The sequence below is a fragment of the Lutra lutra genome, chromosome 17, assembly GCF_902655055.1.
Source record: "Lutra lutra chromosome 17, mLutLut1.2, whole genome shotgun sequence".
Taxonomy (NCBI): Eukaryota; Metazoa; Chordata; class Mammalia; order Carnivora; family Mustelidae; genus Lutra; species Lutra lutra.
The window spans coordinates 49282542-49298685 of record NC_062294.1 but is presented as its reverse complement, the minus strand read 5'-3'; the positions used below and the strand labels follow the sequence as shown (position 1 = coordinate 49298685).

Sequence of the window (16144 nt, the reverse complement as noted above, 5' to 3'; positions counted from 1 at the left end):
GTAATGTTTGAGAGGGAAATGAGGTGGGGGGGGTAATCTCAGGACAATGGAGGACACAAAGGAGCATCTTTGGTTAGATAGAAGGTACACTTCATGGGAAATTTGGTCACTTCCTGTTGTGGCATGAGCGATCTTGCTTCAGGGCCCAGGTGGAGTGAGGTGCAGTATAGGGGAGGGCTATGTCCTACAGAACCCAGCTCTATTGGTGTCCCAGGGAGGGGCAGTCTTTGGCCCCTTGGGAAGCAGGACCATCAGATATAACCTGGGGAGGTGTGGGAGGAGCCTGAGGCCCTGACACTGAGCAGTAGGGTCTCGCCTCACTGTCATTTAGGCATCCCTGTGCACGCATGCACCTAAACTGAGAGTCACCCGGAGTAGGGAAGGAGGCGAGTGTGGGCACTGGGAAATGGCAGGGCTGGCGGTCATTAAGGAGAGGCTGACACGTGCGTGTGTTAACCAGGACATTTATGGTCTCTGTGGCTCTCCGACAACTCAGCGAGGGAGTAGGGCCCTGTCAGTTCTAACTCTAGTGTGGAAGCAGGAGAACGGCCGACCACGGTCAGTCTGGCATCCTCACTGGGAGCAAGTGGTCCTCCACCCAGTGGGAGGAGATGGGGGGGATGGGTGGCATGAAGAGCTCTTCTCTCCGAGGTTCCCATGGCCACAGCTGTGCTGCTACTCCAGGGCTGAGGAGGGGATGGGGGAAAAGGGTGGAAGAGGCTGTCAGGGAGGTAGAGGACCAGGTCCCAGGACCCTCACCCCTCCTGCTCCCCTGTCCACCCCCAGCCTCCCACACGCCCCCTCAACACGCTCAGCCTGTGCCAGGTTCAGGTTCAGGAAGGTGGCGTTGGTCCTCATGCAGGGGAGGGAGGTTGACTGTGAGAAGAGAGACAGGGTGAAAAGGAATCCCGAACCTTCGTGGAGGTGGCGGATGGATGGCTGCCATCGAAGAGCATTCTACCTCCAGCACTGACCTGGGACCAGGGTTTGATGAAGGAGGGTATCTAGGGGGTACCTGGCAGTGATTGATTTCCTGATCCTGGAAGCTTCACGTCTGAGCTGGGTGACACCATGCCTGACTCAGGGCTTCCAAAAGTACCTGGTCTGATGGGGGAGGTGAGACTCCAGACTGGAGAATGACCTAGTTCCCAGTGTCTGAGAGCTTCTAGTCTAATGGGATGAAACCTGCCTCAGGGACATGGCTCTTGGACCTCTAGGGATACTTAGTCTGATGGGGGTTGACCTGGTCCCTGACTCTGGAAGCTCCCAGTCTGATGTGGGGGATATGGTCCCTAACTCTGGGAACTCCCAGTCTGATGGAAGAGACCAGGCCCCTGACTCTGGGAGCCCCCAGCCTGATGGAGGAGACATGGTCCTTGACTCTGGGAGCTCCCAGTCTGATGGAGGAGACATGGTCCCTGACTCTGGGAGCTCCCAGTCTGATGGAGGAGACATGGTCCTTGACTCTGGGAGCTCCCAGTCTGATGGAGGAGACATGGTCTTTAACTCTGGGAGGTTCCAGTCTGATAGAGGAGGCCTGGTCCCTGATTCTGGGAGCTCCCAGTCTGATGGAGGAGACATGTTTCCTGCCTCTGGGAGCTCCCAGACTGATGGAGGAGACATGGCCCCTGGGAGTCCCTACTCTGATGGGCAAGACATGGTCTTCAACATCTGGGAATTGTCAGGCTGATGGAAGAGACATTGTTCCTGAGCACTGTAAACTCCTAGTCTGAGGGAAGAGACACAGTTCCTACCATCTAGAAGCTTCTATCCTAATGGAGGATTTCACTTCCTCCATTATGAGAAAAATTCTACCCTCTGATGGTAGAAATTCTGTCCTCACTCTTACTGTAATGCAAAGGATGAGACACAATCCTAATTATCTAGGATCTCCCAGGCTGAAGAGGGAGGTAGGATCCACCCTCATGCTATACATCTATTCTGATGGGGGAGGTAAACTCCCATCATTAACCCATCTTCCAATATAGTAGCAGAGGCAATATCTCCTATGTTTTGGAGTCTATGCATCTGCTGGGAAAAGGATGCCCTACTCTCAGACTATGTCTCCTCTTTGAAAACCTTCAGTCTGGTGAACCTCTTATGTGAGAGAGAAGGCACAGAAGTCCCCTGTAGTAGCCTTCAGTCTAATGGAGGAGGCCTGTCTACCCCTAGTCTAGGTCATCAGTTGGACAGAAGAGGAAAGAACTCTATTTAGAATTCTTCGAGTCAGATGGAGGAGACAAAGTCCCTTCTTTCAGTCTGATGGGGAGGCATAACCACCCTCAATCTGTGTTTGCCAGACTATGGAGGAGGCAGAGCCCCCCTTTGGGAGCCTGTGTCTGAAAAGATTCACCCTCCGCCCTCTCTGGCTCACTCACGGGCCACCTGCAGCTCCACTTCCAGCGTCTCGGTCTTGCCCTGCAACGTGACGGTCTTGAGCATGTAGCGGCCGGCATCCGTGAGGTTCAGCTTCTGCACCAGCAGCGAGCAGTTGGCGAAGCCCACTTCCCGGCCTGTGTGCGCGGGGCCTGCGATCCAGTTCCCAGACGGCAGTTGGCTGAGCAGCCGGTTGGGCTCTGAGGCAGGCCCGCGGTACCAGGCATAGACCAGTAGGTCCTTGGGGTAGCCCTGGACAGTCAGGGTCACATCCTGGCCCTCGGTTGGCTTGGTCGGCACAGGCACGATTGTCATGGCAACTGCTGCGGCTGGGGAAAGAGTCCGGGAGGCTGGGTCAGCTGGGCCTGCACGGGGCAGAGCGTGCCCCCCCCCCCCCAGCCAGCTCATCCGTGCCTCCCCACAACTGGCAGGTGCTCCCCCTGGAGGGGTGCCGGAAAGGAGACAGAGGAAGGAGCTGACTTTTGTGGTAGTGGAGGGGGGTTTTGTGTCCTGACAGTGCCTGCCAGGGAGCTGTGTCTTCTCCCACGAGACTGGGAGACCCCAGAGGGTGGGGGCTGTCTCTCCCCCATCAGACTAGGAATTTCCAGCCCTTGGGGGATATTTCTCCCATTTAACTATAAGACCCTAGAGGGTCAAGCCATGTCTCCTCCATCAGATTGAAAATTCCCAAAATATAGGGCCCACGTCTCCCCTATCAGACTGGAAATTCTCAGAATATGGGGGCCCTGCCTTCCTTATCAGATAGTTGGGAGTTATGTACCCCAGGCTGTATCTCTTCTGTCAAACCAAGAGACCTCAGAATGTGGGGGCAATAGTTTCTTATCAAATAGAAGGATTCCAAAGGGTGGGAGGCCATGTCTCTTCCATCAGATTTGAAATTCCAGATTATAGATCTCTCCAATCAGCCTGGGGATTCCAGAAGTTGGACTGGGGGCATGTCAATCCCATCAGACAGGAAATTCCTAGAAAATGGGGGGCTTGTACTCCCCATCAGATTGGGAGTAACCCAGAGGTGGGAACTGTGTCTCCCCCATCAGACTAGGAATTCTCAAAAAAAAAAAAAAAAAAAAGAGAGAGAGGACCATGTCTCCTCAAGACCACATCTCTCCCATCAGACTACGAAATGTCCCCAAGTGTGATTGTCTCCTCCATCTGACTGGAGCTTCACTGCAGTTGGGTGTCGTGTCTCCTCCATCACTGTTTAAAAACCCATGGAGTGTGAGGCATTGCCTCTTCCCTCTGACTGGCAGCTCCCTGAATAAGGAAGTCATGCTTCCCTATTCCAGGATCATCTCTCCAAGAGCAGAGACCATGTCTCCTCCATCAGATCAGAGTCTCCCCCACATGGGGGAGGGGGGGGTGTTTCCTTTTCCTCTGTCTCTTCCTGGCACCTGTCACAGGGATGCTGACTGTTCAGGAGGCCCTTGGGGGTGCTGTACCCACTCCCTGCACATACCTGCACACTTGGACACCCCCCATCTTGGCCCACACAAGCAGGGCTAGGGGCAGCACCTGAGGTCATCTGGTATACCCCCCGTCTCTTGCCGAGACCAGCTGCCAAGTCCCCAGGTGGGGGTGGGGCAGGAGGTACACTTACCTCTGGGGACGCCATTTCTGCTTTGGGTGAAAGAGTATCCACCCTTTGGATGAGACCCAGACTGTTAGTAGGAGGGAAGGGGGAGGAAGGGAGGGAAGGACTGTTCCCACTGTCTTTGGGGGATGGTGGCCACTTGGGAAGGAACCAAGGCAGAATTAATGAGGCCTCAAAGCCACCATCCCCAGGGGATGAGAAAGTGTCCCCTGAGGATGCTGATAGCTCTCAAAACACCAGCTGTGTCTGCACTACCCCCAGCCCCCAGGTTGTTTGAGGACAGAGGCAAGACAGTGCCTCCCTGGCTGGGTTTTTCCACTTGCCAGCAACTGGCTGTGATTTTCCGTGTGTGTGTGTTGTGCGTATGTATGTGTGTCTGTGCATGCACGCGCACACAGTCACAGGGGCCAGATAACCGCATCGTCTAGTTGGCTGCACAGTTGTTCAGCTGTCTGCATGGAGGGAATGGGGCGGGGTCCTCCGCGGCTGTGGCAGGCTGAGTTCAGAACCGGGACGGGGAGGCACACATGTGAAGGGACAGCTGAATGTGTCCCCACTCTACCCCGTGTGTGAGACAGACATGTGCCCCCTTTCTCACTTCGCCACCCCTCACGGAAGAGTCTGATTCCCTGTTCAGGTGATAAGGTAGGGGGTGTCTCCTTCTGTCACCTGAACAAAGAGGGGTACCCCCGCCACGCCACTTTGTCACTTGGCCAAAGAATGGGTTGAGACTCTCTTACTTTCCAATTATCTTTTGGGCAAAGGGTACCCTTAACTGTTGGAGCCGCGGCCAAACCTTTCACGGTCCACCTGGGCTTCCGTGGGGAGGGGGTGGCGGTCAGGCCGGGGGCGACTCACCAGAGAGCTTGACCACCACTGAGGCGGATCCAGAAAGCAGGGTCTTGGGGTTCTTAGCAATACACGTGTATGTGCCCTCCTGGGCTGCGGTCATGCTACTGATGTTGAGGTGGTCTCGCCCGTTCTTGAGGGCCCGCCCGTTGAACACCCACATGTACTCGGGCTCTGGGCAGGACTGGGACACACACCACAGGGTGAGGGACGTGTTGAAGTCAAGTTTGATGGTGCAGCCCGTGCGGGTGGTAGAGTCCTGGAGGATGGCCACGCGTTCTGGGCCATCTGTGGGGGCAGGAGGGAGAGAGACGGGGCAGTGGAGGGACAGGGGTATAGAGGTGGGCACCCCTGGGAACGTGTGGGCCTAGCGGAGGGAGAGAGCTCTGGTCTTTTCAGATCCCACACAGATCTCTAATTTGCTCTAGGATCTCGAGAATCACTTTCCCCTTTCTGGGGATTTGTTTTCTCTTCTGTAAAAAGAGGACGTGGGGCCAGACAAAATTTCAAGATATTTTGAAATCTATGGCCCCCTTAAAAAAAAAAAAAAGAAGAAGAAGAAGAAGAAGACTAGACTATTGGTTTCTCATAAGGCATTCTAAGAGTCTATAGAATTCTAGGGCTCCAAGAGTCAATGCTTCTAGGCTCTAGGGCTCTAAGATTCTAGAAATCTAGGTTTCTAAAATTCTAGGATTGGGTGGCTCTAAGATTTTAGAATTCGACTCTAAGATTCTAAGAATCTCTGCTTCTAGAGTTTCTAGGATTCTCAGAGTCTAGAATTCAGGGCTTCTTAAATTCAGCATTCCCTGGTCGTAGGATTCTAGGCTCCAAGTTTTTCTACATCAGCGGCCCCTGCGTACCTCCGAGATTTACTTGCCCCGGATTCCACACTGCGGATCTGCTGCCCCTGGGAATGACTCCATGCTTTGGTTACATTTTTTTGTTTGATCTCCCCTCCCACCCACCACTCACTTCCCGCCTCCCTTTCAAAACCCACCAGCCCTGGGCCCCTTTCTATGGGTGTTGGTTCAGGCTGAAGGCTTATTCCATTTCTCGGGTGGTTTTTAGTCCTTAGGAAGATGGGTCAAGTGCATTTTAAGAGGGATCCCTGGCTCCTAACCCCAGTTCACCTCCTGACTCACTGTGTGCCCTCAGGCACCCTCTCCTGGCCTCAGTTTACCCATCTATGAGGTTTGGGCACTGGGTATTTCTAAGTGGGGCCAGGAGGACTCACAGTACACGGTCAGGTTGATGGGCTTGCTGCGGCTGACACTGACCGGGTTCCAGACCTCACACTGGTAGGCTCCAGCCTCCTCCCTGCGGACGCCGTGCCGGGTCAGCACCCGGCCATCGGCGGACTGGCCAAGGCGGATGGCAATGGGCAGGGCTTCGCCATTGAAGAACCAGCGGACCTCAGCGGGGCTGGGGCTGCTGCATGTCAGGTGCAGGGTGTCTCGGCGCTCCACCAGTGCCGTGTCGTTGGCCATGACCACAGGTTGGGCCAGGATTTCTGTGGGGGCAAGAGACAGAGGGGGAGGGGGCCGGGCACTGCCTGCTCCCCCGGCCATCCCCCTCCCCTGTCCAGGGGCATGGCTGGATCCTGGTGGTGTCCAGGACCCCCAGCTGGAGGGACAACATATGGGATAGGAGGCAGGTGTAGTCCTGGAAGCCATCCCGAAGGAGGTGAGCATTTTATTTTATTTTATTTTAAAAGACTTTATTTGTTTATTTGACAGAGAGAGATCACAAGTAGGCAGAGAGAAAGGAGGAAGCAGGCTCCCTGCTGAGCAGAGAGCCTGATGCGGGGCTTGATCCTAGGACCCTGAGATCATGACCTGAACCAAAGGCAGAGGCTAAACCCACTGAGCCACCCAGGCGCCCCAAGGTGAGCATTTTAATGTTATTTTGTCTTTTTTTTTATGGTTTTAAGTTTTTTACCTTTTTTTTTTTTTTTTAAGAGGAACTGGGAAGGAGATGGGAAGGCTGGCTGGGGCAGAGGGGAGTCTGGGGGGGGGCAGGAGGGGTGTCTCACCATAGACCTGCAAGTGTCCGTAGCCCACCTCCGTCTGTAGCTGCCTGTTGAGAGTCTGCAGGATGTAGGTGCCTGAGTGCCCAGGCAGGACGCCGTGGATGTCCAGGCTGCCGTCGGGGCGCACGGCCTCCCGCCCTGTGTGGGCTGGGCCAGGGGTCTCGTCGCCCGTGCTCACGATGTAGCTGGCCACCAGGTAATTCAGGCTGAGAGTGGGCCCCGCGTACCAGCTGTAGGCAAGCAGCTCCCCCAGAAGCCCGTGGACAGTCAGTGTGACGTTGTCCCCCTCGGCTGGCTGGGCAGGCTCAGGGGTGATAGAGATCTCGGCCCCCACACTCAGGAAAGCGGCTGAGGAAAAGAAGCCAGAGGGATGGGATGAGGCCAGCTTGACCATGGCCCCCCTTCAACGGAGGAGGAGACACGGGCTCCTGGCCCATGGGTTCCTGGTATACAGTAAGTGCTCACTAAGTGTTAGCCAGCCATAGGGTCTTGGTCCTGGAGTAGGCCTGAGGATTGAGTTGGATGGGCTGTGCCAAGGATCTGACATGTAGCACGTGCTCAGCCCACGAGAGGGTTTTCCTGGGGAGAGAGTCACCAAACCAAGGCTTACACAATCAGGCAGGCCTGTCTAGCCTCTGGGCCGTGACTCTTAGTCCAGTGCTTTTCCTCTGCCTCTCCAGGTCTGACCACAGCAGCTAGTAGGGGTGTTATGAATTGACTCTGCCCTTTTCCTTTCAGCCCGGGAGATAAGCCCCAAACCCGACTGGCTGGTCAGGGTAGCTTGGGTTAGAACTGTGTGTGATTGGTTGCCCAGAATGGGTGGCCATGCAGGTTCTTGGGGAAGAAATGCTGGCGTGGCTGGCCTAGTTTCTGGTACTTTCCAGGCTGATAAAGCATGGCTAGGGGTGAGGGCTCTGGGTCTAGCACTCAGCCCTACCACTACTGTCTGTGTGACCCCAGCCAGTGGCCTCCCCTCTCTGAGCCTCAGGTCTCTCGTTGATGGAGTGGGGGTCGTGAGCGGGCCTCCTCCCTAAGGTGGTTGTTCCCATAGGGAGAACATTTAGAACAGCTCCAAGGGCGTGGCCAGTGCTAGCCAATGCTGCTTATTCTGACCTTCAAACGACCCTGTGAGTTTAGCCCATTTCATAGATGAAGAAATAGGCTGAGAAGGGGAAGGGGACCGGCTGCCCCAAGCCACGTCCTCGGGGAGAGAGGCCAAACTGCTAGCTAGAGTGCACCCCAGCCAAGCTTCCAAGGAGGCTCGGTGGCTCCCCTGCCTTAGTTCATGCCCCGATCTTAGACATCTGTGAGGTTCACTCTGCAAGCCTCCCTGACCAGCCCCACGCCAGTGCCTCCCGGAGGAGCCAACGATGCCCTCCCGACCTAGTCTGCTGGACTTCTGGCTCCCACCTGCCCTCTCCCCGGCTGCAGGGATCCCCACCCTTCCCTGGGGCTGACGGGGTGCTGAGGTTGTGGGGGACACCGTTCTTGCTCACCACCGAGGAAGAGCCAGCTGTGGCTAGTCAGTGCCATCTTTTGCCCCCAACCTGGTCTGCAAGGCAGCGGTGTTGGCGTCCCGGTGCTCTGAGGCCCTTCCCGGTGGGGACCTGGCTCCGTCTGGCGTGGGACCTGGGAGGGTTCGGTGATTTGGAGCCGGGGGAGATCACCTGAATTTGGAGGGATCGAGTCACCGAGGATCTGGGGCCCTGTGTGGGTACCAGAGTGGGTGTGGCAGGCCCGGGCCAGGGGCCATGACCTGGCCAGGCCTCCTGGGGCACTGCCTAACCTTCTTTGTGCCAAGGGCCTGGGTTTGGTACCAGGAGAAGAACCAGGTGGCCAGGGAGGCGGGGGGAGGTGTGGGGGAAGATTTTAGGGGAATTCTTACCCGGGGCCCAGGCCTCGGCCCCCCTGGTGAAATCGGGGGTCACAGAGGGATAAAACCAGTCAGCAGTGACTGTCCTTTCCCGGCCTCAGGGAACGTGGGTGACCTTCAGCTGTTCTCTCAGGGGGTGTCCTGTGAGGTGGGCACTGTTAGAAACCCTGTTCGCCATAGGGAAAGTGAGGCACCGGGCAGGGGCTCTGACTCGCCCAAGTTCCTGCAGGGAGAGGGAATTTGAAGCCTGCTGTCTCCAAAGACGCGCAGAGGGACGGAGGCGGGGCGGCTACACACTTTCTTTGGGTCTGAGAAACCCACATTCTCTCTTCTCTTCTTCGGCCTTGTTTTCCCTGCCTGTCAAGTGTGCGCGTGGAGAGCTTGGGGCCAGAGAGAGTCCGGTTTTGACCTTGGCCCTTCTCTTTCCCCAAGTGGGGCTGGAAGCAGCCCCTTGCTGAGTCTCTATTTGCTGCTCCAAAAAGCGGTCTGGGTGCAGACCCTGCTTATGTTTGTTGCCAGTAGTTAGTGAGATGGACAGCCCCTGGCAGGCTGGGGCCGCACACACGGGGTCTGGTTGGTGTGACTGCCGTTAAGGGGCAGTGGCCCTGGGCCTAGTCCATGGTCCCCTACCTCCATGACCCTGGGCAAGTTCTGGAGCCGGCTGGGCCTCAGTGTCCTCATCTGTGAAATGGGAACAATGACCGTACCCACCTCATAGGGCTCTTTTATTCAACAAATATTGAATGGGCATCTCCTGTCTGCCAGGCCGTGTTCTAGGTGCAAGTAGATAAAATCCCTGGCCTCGCGGGGCTGACATGCGTAGGGTAAACAAATAAAATAGAAACACTAGGGCACCTTGGGGGACTCAGTCATTAAGCCTCTGCCTTCGGCTCAGGTCATGATCCCAGGGTCCTGGGATCGAGCCCTGTATCGGGCTCTCTGCTCAGTGGGGAGCCTGCTTCCTCCTCTCTCTCTCTGTCTGCCTCTCTGCCTACTTGTGGTCTCTGTCTGTCAAATAAATAAATAAATAAAATCTTTAAAAAAAATAAAAAAATACAAACTCTATTCCATGTGAGATGGACCTAAGTGTTGTTGGGGAAAAATAAAGCCAAGAAGGGGGTTTGTGATTTTTAAATTGGAAGTGGGGGAGGGGATCAGGGACAGTGTCTCTGGAAAGGTGAGGTTGGCAGAGCCATGGGGGGAGCTAGGGGAAGTGTTTTTGACAGACGAGTTCCTGTTGAAGCCTTGAGGGCTTCTGGGTCCTGGTCCTTGTCAGGCCCCAGAGCCTGTGCCTGGCAGGAGCCTACCTGTGGCTCACCCGTCCTGCTTTGCTCCTAATTTGCCCAGTGTCCTGAGCTACCCTTGCCGGGCAGGGCTCTGTTTGGTTGGGGGGGTGGGGGCTTGGCAGGAGGTGTGGGTCCCCTGGGACCTCCAGTTCTCCTCACCCCGCCTGCAACCTCACCTCATCCTTTTCTGTCCTGACCCAGGCCTCTCCCTGGAGCCCTGGGACGCTTCCCGGAGTCATTCAGGACGCCTCCCCCTCGATGTCCCTGGGCACTGCTCCCTCACCTTGTCCCAAACTGACCTTGGCATCTTCCCCCAGACCTGCTCCTCCTCCTCCTCTTATCAGGGATGGCGCCACCATCCACCTGTCATTGGGACACACAGACCCAGGACTGTGTCCCTGATGCTTCCGCCCCCCGCCCTCCCCAGCACACCACACCCTGTGGCACCTGCTCTTAAACTCTCTTCCGTATGTGCCTTTCTCTCCTTCCTTGTACCCCTGCCCTGGTCCAGGCATCCCTCCCGCCTCCCACCTGGCTTCCCTCTGCAAGTTCTCCCAGGTCTGTGGCCCAGGTCTTACCCTCCTCCTTCCATGATGCTCAGAACCTGCTAGGACTCCCCAGTGCCCTTAGGAGAAAGCCCAGCTCCTTGGTGCAGCCCATGAGGCCCTGCATGGCCGAGACCCGCTGGCTTGACCAGCCTCATGGACACCCCCTCCTGCCTCGAACTCTAGATCCCTGCTTCCCTAAGCTCTATCCCATTACCTGCCCGACTCCTCCTCCTCCAGGAAGTCCCCCTGGACTCTCAGGCTGGGTTAAGGACACCCTGGGATCCTCAGACCAAGCCCTGACCACCATGGGTCCTCACTGTCAGGGGGTGGGCCCCCCATCTAGACTAGGAGTCCTGGGAGGGCAGAACCTGGGCTGTTGAGGTCACTACTGTGTCCCCATTGCTGCCCAGCTGAGGGTCGGGCACAGAGCAGGGGCTCAAAGGGTGTTTGTGGAAGCAGACACCGGCTGTGGATGACAGAAACAGGAATCTCCAGGGAGGCCCGGGTTTCTGGTGATTTGCTATCTGGTTGAGGAGCGTGATGAGGCCGCACCTCTGGGAGGCCTGAGACATATCCAGGCTTTTGTCCAGACTCTGCCTGGCTCCCTACCCCTCATGGGGTCATGCTGACCGCTCTCTACTGTCCTTGCCCTTCCTGGTCTGCTGCCAGCCTCCACCCCCACTGCCTCTACTCTGGTGCTCCTAGACATGAGCCTGGATCCTTGGTTCGTTTGAGAGCTGGAGTTTCTTGAGTACCTAGTCCAGGTGCTTAGGTCCAGGTGCTTAGATCACAGTCGTGAATAGGACAGAAATCCCTGCCTCATAGAACTGACCTTTTGTTTGGGGAGGCAGTCAATAGGCAAATAAACACAAACACAACTAACTTTCAGGTGGGGATAATGCCATGGGGAAAAAGAAAGCGGGGGCAGCATTAGAGGTGGCCTGGGCACTGGTTTATGTCCAGTGAGAAGATGTTGTAGGAGGCAGCACTTAACTAAGGAAGCCATGCTGAATCTGGGGGAAGAACATTCCAGGAAGAGGACATAGCAAGTGCAAAGGTCCTGAGGCAGGAGCGTTTTGGTGAGTGTGAGGAAGAACAAAGGGGCTGGGGATGGGGGTGGGGGCAGATCCTTCAGGGTCTCATGGACCATGGGAGGACTTTGGCTTTTACTCTGAGACCAGACCCATGACAGCCACTTTGAGCAGAGGACGGGGGCTGACTTAGGTGTTAATAGAAACTTCTGGCTGCCTTGTGGGGAACAGACGGGGGTGGGGAGTGAGGGTCCAAGCTGGGAGGCCCTGTGGGGGTGTTTGTAATAGTCTAGCTGTGTCCAGTACGGTAGCCACCGGAGATGAGTACTGAGTAAAAATGACGACGTCAAATACTGAGGACCTATTGCTGGCAAAAACAAAACAAAAAAGTAAAATGAAACAGAACACTAATTTTCTTTTTAAATATTTTATTTGTTTATTTGACAGAGAGAGACAGTGAGAGAGGAAACACAAGCAGGGGGAGTGGGAGAGGGAGAAGCAGGCTTCCTGCTGAGTGGGAAGCCTGATGCGGGGATCGATCTGAGGACCCCAGGATCAAGACCTGAGCTGAAGGCAGATGCTTAACGACCGAGCCACCCAGGCGCCCCAGATCACTCATTTTTTATAAAAATCATTTTTTATATTGATTCCATGTGGAGATGATAACATGGGCTAAATCAATTCATCAATTCAAAAACCATTCACCTGGTTTTTGTTTTTGTTGTTTTTGCTTTGCTTCATGTGATAGCAGGATGTCTTCTCCTGTGTATGGGGCTTGCATCTCTTCTGTTGGAAGGCACTGGAACAGGCAGGGGGTGGTGGTGGCTGGACTGAGGACGGGGAGATGGACGGATCACGTGGACCTAGTTTACACCAACGCTATCATTCATTTTGAAATTGTTGGCTTTACCTGTTACCTCATTGGGCACCCCGTCTCCCTTCTTCCCCGAGGATCCATTTTGTAGCCCGGGAAACTGAGGCTCAGGGCCATTGCCTCCGGAGTTTGGAGTGGGCAAGTCTTATCTTCTCCATGCCGCACAGCAGACTGGGGACAAGGTTCCCTGATCTTGTTTCGTCAGCTCTTCCGGCCCCCACCTTCTTATCTGACCAGCCACGTCAATAGCTCCCTGGGAAGAAGGCCTAGTGCTGGGTGCTTCTGATCCCATCCACTGCGGGACTTAAATCAGTATTTGTTAGATGGAAACAGGCCTGGGCTTCTCTGGCGGGACCCCTGTCCCATCCTCCAGGGCAGAGACCTTGGAGCTGAGGGGTTGGCTGGAGCTAATCCCTCAGCGAGGCCAAAGCAGGTTTCTGACCCCCCCCCCCATACCCCTTATCTGCTGAGAGGAGGCCTGGGTGCTGCAATATTTACTCATGAACCTGACCTCTAGGTGTGGCTTCCTGCACCCGTCTGGCAGGCAAGGTCTGGGCTTGGTCCTGGGGAGGCTGTCCTTGGGGAGAAGGGACCCCCAGATCCCCAGAAGGACCCCAGATCCCTCACCCCGGGAAGAGGGTACCACGCAGGTGGGGACGGGTGGATCAGAGGAGTGAGACTCATGCCTTAGCATAGGCTCTTTCCCTGTGTCTGGATTCTCATCTACCCCCCAACCCCCGCCCCCCGTCTCTCCCTCTCATCTCGTTCAGCCACGGAGGGGGAGGGGGGTGGTTTCCAAGTCCTTCAATCATTAGACAAATATTTATTGAGTGCCAGCTATCAGTCGGGCTGTGGTGGGGTACAGACAACATCCCTTTCCTTGTGGGGTGTAATCCTATTGGAGGGAGAGGAACACTAATCAAAAAATTGATACGGCATATCTTGTCAAGGAGAGATAATTGCTATAAAAAAATAAAGTAGGGCCAGAGGATAGGAGGGACCGGGGTTGCCGCTCTTTTAGCCAGGGAGGTCAGGGAGGTCCTTTCTGAAGGTGTGAGCTGAGACCTGAAGGAGGTGACACATCTGGGGAAATGGTGTTTTGGGGTAGCAGGCACAGCAAGTGCAAAGGTCCTGGGGCAGGAGGGTCTTTTGAGTGAGGGAGGGGGCTGTGGGGAAGAGATAGTTACAGAGGGAGCAAGGGACCTAGGGAGTAGGACTTGGGATGCAAAAGATGGCCCATTAGAGCTGAATGGAGTGATGGTAAGGTGCAGCTTGGGGTAAGAGAGCTAATGAGGACAGAAGAGAAGGATCTAGGCCTGGAATAAGGGGCTACAGGGGGTTGGGTTGGTAAGTGTGAGAAACTGGGCTTTTTTGGAGTTAGGGAGGTGGAGGGGAGTAGAGAGAGAGTGCCAGCCTTCTAAGGGGGTTCCCAAGGGTCCAGGAGTGTCTGGGTGGGAACCTGGCTAGATGTACTTTCTCTGAGCCTCATTCTATCCATCAGGAATATGGGAAGGGGGTGGATTTAGACTTAGAGTTAGGTATAAATAATTTAATACCTTTTACATTTTTAATAACTTTTATATTCTGGAAAAATTCCAAATTCCACACACTCATCCAAAGTAGAGGGGACAGTAATGCCTCCTGCCCATCCCCAGCTTCTAACCTTCCTTCCCTTCCCACACCCACCCCAACCTATAGCATTTGAAAGCAATTTCCAGGCATTTTATCATCTTATTCATAGCTACCTCAGCCTGAATTCCTCAAAGATAGGGACTCATTAAAACACACACACACACACACACACACAATGTCATATTTTCACCTAACGCGTGAAAATAAGATGAACAAAAAAACACTTCCTTAATATCCTCAAATACCTAGTCAGTATTCAGAGTTCTAGTCTCAAACACATCTCTTTCTTAGCTTCACTGGGGCATACTTTTTTTTTCCTTTTTTTTAGGATTTCTTTTTTAAGTCATCTCTATGCCCCACGTGGGGCTCAAACTCACAACCCTGAGATCAAGAGTCGCACACTACACCCACTAAGCCAGGTGGTCACCCACCCCCCACGTGTGATTTTCTTTTTTTCTTTTCTTTCTTTTTTAAAAAAGATTTTATTTATTTGTTTGATAGACAGAGATCACTAGTAGGTGGGGCAGTGGGGTGGGAGGGAAGCAGGCTCCCTGATAAGCAGAGACCAGGACCCTGGGATCATGACCTGAGCCCATGGCAAAGGCTTGGGTTGGGGGGAAGCCACAGGCTTGGGTGGGGGGGAAGTCGTGCATCAGGGGCTCCACCCCTGCGGGCCACACCCCTCCGCCTGCACTCCCCAGCCCCAGACGGACTCTCAGAGGGCAATGCCCTCTGCCTGCAAAGGGGTTGAGATTGGGAGGGAAGGGTTTTCCCCATGAATCATAATCAGTCTTGGTCATGGGCTAGCCATTTCCTTCCCCAGACAGCCACTTCTTCATTTGTAGAATGAAGAGCCACAGCCCTGAGAACCTAGTGGTGACCAGGGCTCAGAGGAAGGGAATGGGGGTCCGCACTGAGCCTTGAGGGGCAGAGCTTGGGTGGAGACAGTGAAGGACTGGGTGGGGGGTGAGGGTGCTCCTAGTCCCAGCTGAGGACACTGGTCTCTTCCAAATCGGGCCAAACACTTCACCCAGTGCCTCAAGCTCCCCCCTCAGTGATGCCTCTCTCCTCGGCATGAAAAGTGCCTTATCCGTGGGTCCTCGTGTGGAAGGCAGACCCCTCTGCTAGGACACGCGGACCCCAACATGGTAGCCGCCGTGGGTTTCGTTTGGTCCTTCTTTCCGGACTAGAATGAGTAGAGGAGAAAGCCGGATGTTAGAGAGATTTTGCTCTGTTCCCTGGTGTGTCCATTTTCTAGGCCGGGCGACCTGAATTTTCTGTGCCTCAGAATTTTCTTATCTGTGAGATCGGGATGGTCCTAGCACTTCCCTCACAGAACCGTGGTGACGATCAAATAAGTGGGTAAATGGGAAACACTCAGCAGAGTGCCTGGCAGGTCCCGTTGCCCACCCACCCCCAGACGACCAGCTTCCCAAGAGTAGGGGCTCCTCCGCTTTCTCTTTGTGTCTCTGGATACTGGAAGTCGGGCTCATTCAACAGAGCTGGGTGGCCAGCAGCTGCTCAGTGAGTGGAGACTGCCAGGTACAGGAAGGGAAGGCTATATAATGAGAATATGCACACATTCACTTATCCCACCTGAGTCCCCCCACCCCTAGCCCTTGCTCTGTGCCTGCCACGCGGGGAGGTGCTGGGACCTGTTCCTGACCCTGGCTGCCTTGGTTGGCCCTGTCCTCCCAGAGCTTACTGTCAAGTGCGAGACAAATCTCTAGATAGGGACTACCCCGAGTGGGTAGGGCTGAGGTGGAGGAACTCAGGAAAAGGACCCAACCCAGCCTGAGGGTCAGGGAGGGCTTCCTGGGGGAAGAGGTGTCTGAGCTGAGACCTGGGAGATGAATGGGGGTGGGGTCAGTGGGGTGGAGCACTGCGCCAGTGGGGATGCTCCCCGTGCAGGGGGGCAGAATGTGAAAGGCCCGGAGCAGTTCGGTGTGGTGGGCGAAAGACCGCAGACCACAGGGTCGGGGTGAGGGTCAGGGGAACCTGAGGGGCCTCCAGGGGCCAGACCTCCCAGGGATT

The 16144-nt window shown here is 55.2% G+C and overlaps 1 protein-coding gene across 5 annotated transcripts; it reads right to left on the bottom strand.

The window, feature by feature from the left end:
* Nucleotides 1–401: 401 nt before the first annotated feature.
* CEACAM16 (CEA cell adhesion molecule 16, tectorial membrane component) lies at nucleotides 402–10249 on the bottom strand. 5 transcript variants are annotated; one of them, XM_047711146.1, is made up of 8 exons: nucleotides 10202–10249; nucleotides 8752–8906; nucleotides 8363–8533; nucleotides 6870–7214; nucleotides 6072–6347; nucleotides 4847–5125; nucleotides 2379–2705; nucleotides 564–876 (listed from the first exon to the last, which is right to left on the bottom strand). In XM_047711146.1, exons 3-8 carry the CDS (start codon nucleotides 8397–8399, stop codon nucleotides 812–814), a joined length of 1329 nt encoding a protein of 442 aa, XP_047567102.1. In that variant the 5' UTR covers nucleotides 8400–8533; nucleotides 8752–8906; nucleotides 10202–10249; the 3' UTR covers nucleotides 564–811. The 5 variants fall into 5 exon arrangements, with proteins under 5 accessions (XP_047567099.1, XP_047567103.1, XP_047567102.1 ...); XM_047711143.1 differs by lacking the exons at nucleotides 8363–8533; nucleotides 8752–8906; nucleotides 10202–10249 and adding an exon at nucleotides 3995–4055 and having other exon boundaries at nucleotides 402–686; nucleotides 6870–7471; XM_047711147.1 differs by lacking the exons at nucleotides 8363–8533; nucleotides 8752–8906; nucleotides 10202–10249 and adding an exon at nucleotides 7332–7415 and having other exon boundaries at nucleotides 551–686.
* Between the last annotated feature and the right edge of the window lie 5895 nt (nucleotides 10250–16144).

Bases quoted from the DNA above. Each gene is read 5' to 3' on its own strand.
- CEACAM16 (XM_047711143.1), bottom strand. From the start codon at position 7,260: ATGGTCAAGCTGGCCTCATCCCATCCCTCTGGCTTCTTTTCCTCAGCC. The intron at 5,126-6,071 runs GTGAGTCCTCCT...CTGCCCCCACAG, and splicing joins CATCAACCTGACCGTGTACT to ATGGCCCAGAACGCGTGGCC. The intron at 2,706-3,994 runs GTAAGTGTACCT...CTCTTTCCCCAG, and splicing joins CAGAAATGGCGTCCCCAGAG to CCGCAGCAGTTGCCATGACA.